General features: G+C 40.7%; 1 protein-coding gene across 7 annotated transcripts in view; it reads left to right on the forward strand.

Moving 5' to 3' along the window:
- eloal (elongin A, like) overlaps positions 1-1,785 on the forward strand; it is a 47,926-nt gene extending 46,141 nt beyond the window's left edge. For all 7 annotated transcript variants that reach the window (XM_059982060.1, XM_059982065.1, XM_059982058.1 and 4 more), the window contains one exon: positions 1,370-1,785. In XM_059982060.1, coding sequence (XP_059838043.1) covers positions 1,370-1,431 — 62 coding nt within the window. In that variant the 3' untranslated portion in view covers positions 1,432-1,785. The remainder of the gene's footprint in view (positions 1-1,369) is intronic.
- Positions 1,786-12,582: the final 10,797 nt, after the last annotated feature.

The raw sequence follows: 12,582 nt of genomic DNA on the forward strand, positions 1-12,582 counted from the left end.
GCACCTAAAAAAACATATCTCACACAGCACATAAGCTAAAGTATTACCATAAATAAGTTGATAAAATGTAATTCAAAGTGCATGTAGTGGGCAGCACAGGTAAACAGGAAATTGTAAATTGCTCAGTGTCCTGGTGACAAGACCTCGGTGGTGGCAGGGTATTCAGTAGTCCCATGGCATGAGGGAAGATGTACTCTGCCACTCCTAGTCCTGATGCTTGATGCTTCTTAAAGCACAAATCAGGATCTGGTTTTATTATCATTTTCATGTGTTGTGAATTGTGTTGTTTTGTGGCAGTACATAAAAATTATTGTAAGTTACAATAGAGAATTAAATAGTGCAAAAGAGGAAGGGTAACGTAGTGCCCAAAAACCATTCAGAACTCTGATGGCAGAGGAGCTACTCCTAAAACGTTGAGTGTGGATCTTCAGACTCCTGAGCTACTTCTCTGATTGTAGTATTGAGAAGAGGGCATGTCCTGGAAGATGATTGTCTCAAGAAGTTGGCATCATTAAGGACAACACCTTTTGAAGATGTTCTTGATGGTGGGGAGGGTTGTGCCTGTGATGGAGCTGGCTGAGTCAACAACCCTTTGCAGGCTCTTTAGATCCTGTGCATTGAGTCTCTATACCCAGCAGTGATGCAACCAGTTAGAATGTCCCCCACAGTATATTTGTAGAAATTTGCCAGACATACCAATTCTCCTCAGTCTACTTCTGAAGTATAGCAACTCAATGAAGCATTTAACGGCAAATTTCCCGCAACAGTGATCACTGATCTGGGTTTGATTTCTGGTGTTGTCTGTAAGAAATTTGCAAGTTCTTCCCATAACTGTGTGTACTCCAACTTCCTTCCGCATTCCAAAAATGTATGGTTAGGGTTAGTGAATTATCGGTATGCTATGTTGGTACCAGAAGCATGCCGATACTTGCAGGCTGCTCCCAGCTTAATCCTAACAAATTTTATGCAAATTGGCACATTTTTCTGCATGTTTTGATGTGCATGCAACAAATAAAGCTAATCTCTTTAGAATTGTTCTAATTCATGTACAACATTTAAGTTGGAGACTTGAGATTCTACAGATGCTGGTGACCTGGAGCAACACACAAGATAACTAAGGGAACTCAGCATGTCAGGGCAGCATCTATAGAGGGGGGGGGGGGGGAATCCCTCTCTGACCTGCTGAGTTCCTCCAGTGATTTGTGTGTCGCAACAACTGGGTTGATTGTGAATTGTACTAGAAATGTCCTGTATAATTCACATGTGTCCAACAACAGAATTTGTTTAATAGATCACTTCTTTCTGCTGTGTTAATAATTCTTCAGAACAGAGTACAAATTTCTTAAAGAAGGACATTTTTCTTTTCTAGAAATTGCACCGATGATGGCAAAATCATTGAGGGCCTTTAAGAACCGGCTTGGTCCACGGTAAATCATTGGCGATGGCTGCTTGTCTCACTTTTGTTGTCACTTGAATGTTTTGTTTAGAAGGTGGGACATTTATTTACCATTATTACTTTTTGCATACTACTTGGACCAATATGTGCATAATACACATACTTTTGTTTTGCAAGTTATAAATCACTTGCTGAATACTAGATTAAGTCTGGTATAAACTTAGACAAAACAAAATGGGAGATTTGAAGTGATTTGCAGATCTCTAACTTAAAAAAATTGATAAATGTGCACCTGAGATACATTTGAGAATAAAAACTAAAAGTGAGTCTGTTTGTAGATTTTTGTTACCATCAGAAAGTTTATGGTTAATAAATTCTAATTCACTTTCTCATCCTTTGCATTATTTTAGAGCTGGTGTTAAATTTGATTTTAAAGTTGTTCTTCTGATGTAATGTATGAGGAGCATTTGAAGGCTTTGATCCTGTACTTGAGTTTAGAAGAATGGGGGTGGGGGGGTGGAATCTCATTGAAACCTACGGAATATTCAAAGTCCTAGAAAGAGTGGATGTGGAGAGGATGTTTCTAAAAGCTAGAGAACCCAGGACCAGAGGGCACAGCCTGAGAGTATTCTGTTATAATATAAATGAAGAGGAATTTATTTAGCTAGAAGCTGGTGAATCTGTTAAATTCATTGCCACAGATGGCCCTGGAGGTCGTGATTGGGTCTAAAAGTGTAGGATGCTAGGTGCTTGATTAGTAAGGGTACGGGCAGAAGGCATGAGCCTGGTGTTGAGAGGGAAACTCAGTCAGCCATGATTGAATGGTGGACCGGACCTAATAGGTCAAACGGCCCAATTTTGCTCCTATGTTTATGGTGGTATGAATGTAGTTTAATTGGAGATGGTAAGGGGATTTGGTACTTATCAAGGATGGTGAGCAATACAGTTCAATGAACCTTTTGGAAATAAAGAACAGTAAACACAAAGTACACTGCAGATGCTGTGGTCAAATCAACATGTGCAAAAGCTGGATGAACTCAGCAGGTCGGGCAGCATCCGTTGAAATGAGCAGTTTTTTCACCTGGCACCTTCCACCTTACCCCCACCTTCTTTATAGGGCCCCTGTCCCCCCCTCCTTCTGCTCGTTTCAACGGATGCTGCCCGACCTGCTGAGTTCATCTAGCTTTTGTACGTGTTGATTCTGGAAATAAAGCACTGGCATAAGAGCTGTGTACAATACTTGTAACTAGTTTTTTACCAGAATTTACAGCTGAGGCACTCTTACAAGAAAAGAAGTATTTGACACTTGGAAATAATTGTAATTTGATTTAGAAGAGATAGTTAACTGGAAGGTACCAGTACAAGCAATGGAAATGCAACACCTTTAGAACATAGAACAACAGAACACAGCACAGGCCATTTGGTTCATGATCTTATCAAGGATCAACTTTATTCACCATATACATTTATATGCATTAGGAATTTGTTGCCGTGTGTTGGTCAGTGTGCAAGTTGCAACAAAGAACAACATTCAACAATTATAAAGAATTATATAAAAATAAATTGAGAAATAAAAGTACAATACGGAATAAAATGTGCATAAATAAAATGATGATCTATATAAACCTGCTCCACCTTCAATCTAACCCTTCCCTCCCAAATAACCCTCCATTTTTCTTTCATGCATGTACTTGTATGCAAGGCTCTTAAATGTCCCTAATGTAACTGCCTCTACCCTGGCATGTCATTCCATGCACCCACCATGCCCTGTGTAATAAACATCTGACATTCTCCCTCTTCTCTTCTCCAATCACCTTAAAATGATGCGGCTTTGTATTAGCTATTTCTACCTTGGGAAAATGTCTCTGGCTATCCACTCAATCTATACTGCTTATCAACTTATTCACCTCTATCAAATCAACTTTCATCCTCCTTCGATCCAAAAAGAAAAGCTGTAGCACGCTCAGACTATCTTCATAAAACATATTATCTAATCCAGACACGATCCTGGTAAATCTCCTCTGCCCCCTCTAAAGCTTTCATATCCTACCTCTGACATCTCCCCAAAGCTTTCCTCCATTCACCTTAAATGGCTGTCCTCTGGCATTGGGACAAGGCACAGACTCTAAGACCAAGAGTTACAGAAACATGTAATAACATCACATTTATGACCATGCTGACATGTTCCAATATGTGCAGTCTCTGTGTGATCACTGCTAAAATCTTGCAGGCATTAAACACATTGAAATTGCTGAGTGGGTTTCTTTTAATGGCTCATAGTATCTTGGTCTACTATACCTTATTTTCAGTGATTAAGATGCAAACTTGGTTAGTTGTTAGTTACCTGTTGCCGGGACATCTTGTTTAGTGGGTACATCAATGGCCACTGTTCAGTATGAAAGTAAGCAGTACCATTTGGGTTTATTACTGTGGGAGCAAATGGAAAGGCCACACAACCCACTGCACAACGTGTGCCAGTGATATTCAACCTGATTCTGATTCTGGGTTCATGGGCAAAATGCGGGTGATTTATTAAAACTGATGTGCACCAGAAGACCTGCCAAAGCTGATTAAGGATCAGCTAGATTCACCATATACATCTATTAGGAATTTGTTGTGTATTGACAAGACTTGAGAAAAATAAAACACTATGTAAGTACTGTACAAGTACTGTAAGTAATGTAAGTACAAGAATAAAGAATTATGTAAAAAATTAACTTGGAGGCTAAAGTATGGATATAGAATAAAATGTGCATATATACATAAATGCCAGCATGTATTTATGATGTTAACAGCATTGTAAAAAGTGGTTTACAGTGTAGTTCAGTGACGGGCAATAGAGAGAGGGGGTAAGGGTGGCAAACTAGAATGGTTTATCAGATGAACAGCCTAGGGGAAGAAACTTTAAAGAATATGTGAACATGTGATATATTTTTTTAAATATCCCTGTGGCACTTTCCAGAAGGGAGCTTTTGAAGAGATTCCAGAAGGAATGTAAGCCAAAATTGGGTACATCTTTTACAGTTGACAAGATCATCAGTAAAACTACATTTTGATAACAGAATGGTGGCTACTGGAAGAGTTAAGTAACAGACCAGGTTCTGATTAGTGAATGAAATGATTATCAAGAGATCCAATTTTCTATCACAATAATGGATACATACTATACCATAGTGTTACGTACCCCGAAACTGGATTAACAGACCAGCAGAAATGGACTGATACGTTGGAGTCTGGTGGTACTGAAACTAAAGGTGTTTATTAGTAAACTAAACAATACAGTATCAAAAATGCCAATATATATATAAAACAGGTTAGCAATAATAAAAACAGAAGTGTAGGAATAATGATCAACAATAAAAAAACAAGATATATCAAAGTCTAGGGGTAAATGTATTGTCATAAGAGAATATAGAGTACAGTTCAGTTCGTTCTGAGGTTGTTGTTGTGTTGCAATGTTGCATGTGAGATGAGGAATTGCTGTGGGCTTTATTGTACAGAAACCATGCGCCAGGACGACATCCATTCACCATAAATCTACAGGCCCTGATTCTCAGGCTTTGGGCTACGTTATTTTTTTATACTATTATTGTTTGTAATTATGTGTTTTTCTGCTATCATAGTGTGTGTGGTGTGTACTGTGTTTTGCACTTTGGCTCCAGTGGAGCAGTTTTATTTGTCTGTGTTCATGTATGGGTGAATGACAATTAAATTTGAACTTTAGTACTAAATCTCCCTTAACCTTGACAAGGGGCAGGGAAAATAAACAATTGAACCTTATCATTCCCTGGGTCACCTTGGAAATCAGTTACTCCTTTCCACCTTCATCACGTCAATGTAAACTAGCCAATGACCAAGGTTATTGCTAAATAAGGAGTTGTTGAGTTTTGACCACTCGGGGAGAGATCAAGCCCGGACATCACAAGGCCGCTGTGACACCGATGAGATGCATCACAATGAGATACAGCACCTTGACAGGATTTAAACTCTGGTGACCTGAGACCAAAGGCAGAATGACCACCTCCAGCATGGCTGGAGGATGGTTTGCTGTTTTGGAGGCTGGTGTAGACACAATCTGTTAAAATGCTTCATCATGGACCGCAAATTTCACTGATCCACATTTATGACATGGAGATTTGCTCAGTTCCCCAGTGACAAATCTGATCTGATCTTCCTGCTCACTGGCATTTCCGTACTGATCAGTTCAGGGCCTGGTGGATTTGAAGCTACAGCCTAGCAGCACCACAGTGGGCTGAAGGGGCTCATCCTAGACTCCAAAATTCTTCCCCTCCATGGGTTTTAATTATGATTCAAATACTTTTCCTGAACTGCATCTTCCGTGTCTGAAGTGGAACAGATAAATTTAGCAGACTGTGGAAGAGAATACATTCTGTCGAGGGGATGAAATCCTTGAGAGGGGAGAACAACAAAATGAAATGGAACATCTGTGGAGCTTTCATTGCAGCAGCACCACGATGGGACAAAAGGCTCTTCCTGAGATTGGGAATCCTGGCCCTTGATGGGACTTCATCCCTGACTTGACTGACTGTCCTGGACGAAATCTTCCACGTTGAGAGAGAAGAGAGGCAAGTATGGGAGAATAAGTGAAAGTGGCCGAGGGGAAGGGAGAAACATGCACAAGATGGAGAGGCTCTTCAAGAGAGTGAACTTCAGGAACAGTGAAACCATGCATCCATTCCTTCAGGAAGCAATGTTTAGAAGGATTGTCTTTGATAGATTAGTTGTTGTGATTTGGAGGTCAGGTCCAGGTAAATATGAGTAATCACTGCTTGGGGCTCACTGTATTTGTCGATCCTTTCCTGGGCTGTTGCTAAGGAGTTGCTTCTAATTCATCCAGCTAAGGTGATGTCAACAAAGGCTCTTCAATTATGTCAGACTCTCCCCTCAGGCCTGTATGAAGTCAGCTTGGGGAAACTGCCATCTTTATTTATAGATACAGTGCGGAATAGGCCCTTCCAGTGACACTCAGTGATCCCCTAGCCTAATTGCAGGACAATTTACAATCACCAATTAACCTACCGACCAGTATGTCTTTGGACTGTGGGAGGAAACCAAAGGACTCTCAGAAAACCCATACATTTAGCCTGAACTAAACTCTGAACTCCGCCACCCCAAGCTGTAATAGTGTCGTGCTGAACACCACTGTACCACAGTGCTATACTCAGGCAGTGCTCCCGCCCATCTGGATCTAGAAGTGTGAAAGGTCTTATTGTCGACCTGTACTAACCTGTTGTCACATGCGTTAACGATTTGTAGGTTGAGTTTGTGAGCTTGTGGATGACATTAAAATTGGCATGTGATGAAAGTGAGGGTTGTCGAAGAGTCAAGAAGTGAGAGAGAGACATCTTGCAAGTCCCATCGGGGGTGAGCCTTATTTGAGCCTCTTTTATTCTTTATATATGAAAAAGCTTTTGGTATCCTTTTTGATATTATTGGCTAGCTTACTTTCACATTTTATCTTTTCCCTCCTTATGTTTTGTTTAGTTGCCTTCTGTTGATTTTTAAAAGCTTCCCAATCCTCTAACTTCCCACTAATTTTTGCTCTATTATATGCTCTCCCTTTGGCTTTTACATCAGCTTTGACTCCTTTGTCAGCCTGATTGTGTCATCCTCTCTTTAGAATACTAATTCTTTGGGATGTATCTATCCTGCGCCTTCTGATTTGTTCCCAGAAACTCCAGCTATTGCTGCTCTGCCATCATCCCTGCTAGTATCCCCTTCCAATTAACTTTGGCCGGTTCCCTTCTCATGCTTCTGTAATTCAATTTACTTCTCTCTAACACAAATACATGTCTTTATCTTCTCCCCTCTCAAGCTGCAAGGTCAATTTTATCATAATATGATCATTGTTTCCTCAGTGTTCTTTACCTTAAACACCATAATCAAATCCAGTTCATTGCACAACACCCAATACAGAACAGCTTATCCCCCGTAGGCTCAACCACAAGCTGCTCTAAAAGGCCATCTCATAAGTTCCAGTACCAACTTTCTCAGGAGTCCGAGGAGATTCGGCATGACATAAAAAACTTTGTCAAACCTCTATAAATGTGCTATCAGATTCCCCCTTCTCCAGCCCTGTATATTTTCAGCTTCCCAGCTCTTTACTTCACCTCTCCCCCCACCTCCTGGTTTCACCCATCACCTTGTGTATTTTCCTCCTCCCCTCCCCCCCACCCCACCCCATCTAACTGTGATTCCTCAACTTTTTTCTCCAGTCCTGATGAAGCATCACGGCATGAAACATTGACTGTACTCTTTTTCCATATATGCTGCCAGGCCTGTGAGTTCCTCCAACACTGTGTGTGGATTGCTTGGATTTCCAGCATCTGCTGATTTTCCCTTGTTTGTGATTTCTTTCCTTAACATATTTTCAGCATTTGTCAGGTCATTAACCATGCTTTTTACATGTACTTTGATCAATCTGCCCTATAGTTTCTGATTAACCCATCGTGATTTATATTAGGTTTAGGAGAAAGCTTCTTAACATTAGCTCATACTTCAGAATCAGGTTTATTATCACTACTCAAGATTGTTTAATGTTGGTTCCTGTAGCAATGATAAAGGAGAATAAAATAATTTTTACTGCAGATCCAATGCAGCGCAAAAAACACTAAGATAGAAAACACAATAGTTTAAAAGAACATAATGAATATAAATATATAAGATAGCTTGCATACTTTGATTGTATGTCCATGGTCAGTGGTGGAGGCAGATACACTAGTGAAATTTAAGAGACTACTAGACAGGTATATAGAGGAATTTAAGGTGGGGGGGTTATATGGGAGGCAGGGTTTAAGGGTCGGCACAACATTGTGGGCTGTACTGTGCTGTACTATTCTATGTTCTATAAAATAAAGCTAGGCACATGAGTGTCTGCGTAAGGTGACTGACAGGTGGAGGTGTCAATCAGCCTTGCTGCTTGGGAAAAGTAACTTTTTTTCCTGGAGGCCCTGGCATAGATACCATCTTATATGAACATAAAATTTCTTGATTTGTAGCAGCAGTGCTGTACAAAGACACAATTATTATAAATAATAAAATAAATAGTGCAAAAAAAGGAATAATGATGTAGCTTTCAGAAATCAGAGGGGTAGAAGATGTTCCTGAATTATTGAATGTGGGTATTCTGGCTCCAGTACCTCGTCCCTAATGATAGTAATGAGAAGAGGTCATGTCCTGGAAAATGAGGGACCTTAATGATGGATGCAACCCCATTTAAAAATCTCTTCAGAATCAGATTCAGGTTTCTAATCACTGAATGTCATGATTTTTTTTTTGGTTTGTGGCAGCAGGACAGTGCAAGGTATTAAAGAATTGCTATTAAGTTACAATTTAAAATACATAAATAATTAGTGCAAAGAGGAATCATGAGGTAAGGTTCATGGACCAATCAGAATTGCAGAGAGGAAAAAACTGTTTTTGAGTTGAGTTTGGGTGTTCAGGCCCCTGTACCCCTCTCTGATGGCAGTAAGGAAAAGAGGTCAAGTCCCTGAAGGTGAGGACCCTATATGATACACACAGCCTTCTTGAGGCACCTCTTGAAATGTCCTGAATGATCGGGAAGGTTGTGTCCATGAATTGGCATGTAGAAGGGAGACTGAAAATTTGGTCAAATTGTGCCTCAACGACAGCTTCATGAAACGTTGACAAGCTTCTAGGTGCACAGTGGAGAGTATCCTGACAGGCTGTATCATGGCCAGGCATGAAAAACCCAATACCCAGGAATAGGAAAGCTTACAGGAAGTGATGGATTCTGCCTAGTCCATCACAGGTAAAGCCCGTCCCACCATTTAGCAGATCGACAAGGAGTTCTGCCACAACAAAACAGCATCCATCACTACTGGCAACCCACCATACAGACCATGCTGTCTTCTCGCTGCTGCCATCAGCAACAGGGTGCAGGATCCTTGTGTACCACACAACCAGGTTCAGGAACAGTTATTAACCTACAACGATCAGCCCCCTGAACCAAGAGGATGTCAGTCATGTCATCTCTGAATTGATTCCCCAACCAATGCGTTCAGCGTTAAGGACGCTGTAACTCATAGTCTCAGTATTATAGGTTCGTATTTGCACATTGATTGTCACTGTGTTTGTGAGTTTTTCATTGATTCTGTTGTAGCTATTGTTCTATTGTGTTGTATTTCTCCACGAACAACTGTGGAGGCCAAGTCATTGGGTATATTTAAAGCAGAGGTTGGTAGGTTCTTGATCAAAGATTGTGGATAAAGGCAGAATGGTTTTGAGAGGGATAATAAATCAGCCATGATGGAATGGCAGGGTAGACTCAATCATCCTGAAGCCATCCATTCCTGTTGTGGCCACAGAATATTCTGACTGTCCCCCTGAGTATTGTCTGAGTACAGCTCTCCTTGTTTCCACATGCTTCTACTGTGAAAAGCTAATCATTGTGCCACAAGACTGGCTGCTGCTCTCTTCTTAAGAGGTTCTACTAGCTTATGGTCTTTTTTTGTGTGACTGTGAATATCTGCAGGAAAATGCAAGTAGTATGTGGTGACATATGTGTACTTGGATAATAAATTTACTTTGAACCTTGGAGTTAGCTGAGTCAATAACCCTCTGCTGTCTCTTGTGATCTTGTACATTGGAGTTTCTAAACAAGATGGTGACACAATCCATCTGGATGCTCTCCACTGTACAGGTATGGGTATTTGGAAGAGTCTTTGGCGACATACCAAGTATAGCTGCTGGCATGCCTACTTCATGATTACATCAATGTATTGGTTCAGGATAGATCCTCGAGTTGTTGACACCCAGGAGCTTGAAACTGCTCACTCTTTTCCACTGCTGACCCCTCAGTGAGGATTGGTGTGTGTTCTCGAGTCCTGAATCAGTTCCCTGGGTCTTGCTGAAGATGAGAGCGAGGTTGCTTTTGCAACCTGTGCATATATGGACTTGTGCACTTCACAGTAAACTTGACTGTGTTAAAGAGTGGAATTAATTATTGTTGCTGGTGTAGATATTAACCACTGCACACAAACACAGAAGTAATTTTACAATCTCCCATAAATGTGTCTAGCCATGAGAATGATCCTGCCTATAATTGTTTTCTTGTGGATGCTGTGCCTGTAATGCTGCTGCAAGTAGGTTTTTCATTGCACTTGCGCACATCACAAAAAAACTCTACTTCAAACCAGTGTTTGAGTTTGGTTCATGCTTCCTTATTGTAATATGATTCACTGGTTATATTTTCTTAATATTTGCATCTATTTATTCTCAATCAGACCTGACTCAGGATGCTACTTAGCCTCCTCCCTGCTGGGAGTGGGTCAAACAGTCCTTGAGTAGGTTGGGTGGGATCCTTCATGTTACTGGCCCTTTTCTGTATAAATGTCCTTGATGGCGGGTAGGCGGAGGCTGGTGATGCATTGGGCAGTTTGATTGGCTCATCGCAGCATTGCAGCAAAGAGGAAACGCTGAAAGTATGTCTTTTTCCAAGTTCAAGGACAGCTTCCACCCCGTTGTTGTAAAACTACTAAATGGTCCCCTAGTAATTTGGCTCTTTAACCTTACACCTTATCTATCTGCATTACACTTCCTCTGTAGCTGTTACACTTTATTATACATGGTTATTGTTTTGCCCTTTTCAACCTCTGCACTGTATCATGATCTGATCTGTATGAACAGTATGCAAGACAAGCTTTTAGGACATCCCAATTTCATTGTGATGAGACTGCTGGGATTAGAAAAGTGCATTATGTCTAATATTTTAAATACTAAGGTACCTTGATATGGTTTTTACAACCATCTGTTCCAGTTTGGGTGCTGGAAAAAAGGCAAAGTAACATTATGAAGGATCCCACCCACCCTGCTGACAGACTGTTGGTCCTACTCCCAACGGGGGGCCATGTAGCATCCACACCAGGACCACCAAACTTACTCAAGCAGAAAGGTTGATGCATCATTTATGCACGTTCAATAATTCTATCTATACAGGTCTAAACTCTTGGCCACAAATATAACTAGGGTACCTAAGTTTTTTGCACTGTACTGCCTTATCAACATGTAGCATAAGGTGAGTTTGTAAATCTAGCGGTTGCAAAGGACATTGGGAATAATGAGTGGAGGGCTGCTGGGACAAGAGTACCAGGTGGTAGGTGTAGAGTCCATGGCCAGATTACCCATAATTTATTTGAATAGCAGAGTAGGCTCGACAGGCCAGATGTCTTACTCCTGGCTCCTATTTCTTAACAGTATACTGGAAATGTTAAGCAATCTTCACTTTTACTTTACCTCAGGAATGATTTTTGTTTTCAATTTCCTCTTTTCTACAAGAGTGAAAAAGAGGTAAAGATTTTCACAAACGAGAAAGTCACACACAAAATGCTACAAGAAACCAGTAGGCCAGGCACCATCTCTGGAAAAGTGTCGACATTTCCAGCTGAAACCCTTCGCAAGACTTTTGTAAAGATTTTTTCATCTTTAAGGCTCTCTTCTGGACTAAGAGTGGGAAATCGGTCCAATAACCAAAAGGGGAAGGGAGCAGATTGCTTTGCTTTTCCTTCACAGGCCATTGAAGACTTAAATGGGGTAAAGTACAAGAGAGGTGGGTGGGCCAAGTTTTTTTAAAAAGTGTGTAACACATTGCCAGGGTTGATGATAGCGACTTCAACAGACTCTTAAGAACATGAATGTGGAGATAAGTGTGTGGTCAATGTCCAGGGAAGATGGGTTGGACTAATTACAAATCATTGGTTTAATTAGTTCGGTACAATTTGGTGAAAGGCTGTGGTCAAAGGACCAGCAATGATGAAGGCTGGTGGCCCACCAGGTCAGTGGGTTTGTCCACCATTGAACACACCATTTCATGAGAAAGCACCATTCAGCAAGGACCCCCACCAGCCAGGTTATGCTCTTTGCTAAACTACTGAAAGTCAAAAGTAGGAACTTAAAAATTAACATTAAAAAATATGTATATGAGCCTCAGGACCCCTCCGAGGTTGAGGAAGTGATTACCCCTCAGCCATCAGGCTCTTCAACCAGAATTTATATCTTCACTCACCTAACTCTGAAATGTTCCCCTTTGGACTCACTTTCAAGGATTTTTCATCTGATGTTCTCAATCTTTTTTTTTGTTTTATTCTAATACCCAAAAGAAAATGGTTGTATACAGTAACATATATAATTCACTTTGAACAGGGGGC

The sequence above is a fragment of the Hypanus sabinus genome, chromosome 10 (genome assembly GCF_030144855.1).
Source record: "Hypanus sabinus isolate sHypSab1 chromosome 10, sHypSab1.hap1, whole genome shotgun sequence".
In the NCBI taxonomy this organism is placed as follows: Eukaryota; Metazoa; Chordata; class Chondrichthyes; order Myliobatiformes; family Dasyatidae; genus Hypanus; species Hypanus sabinus.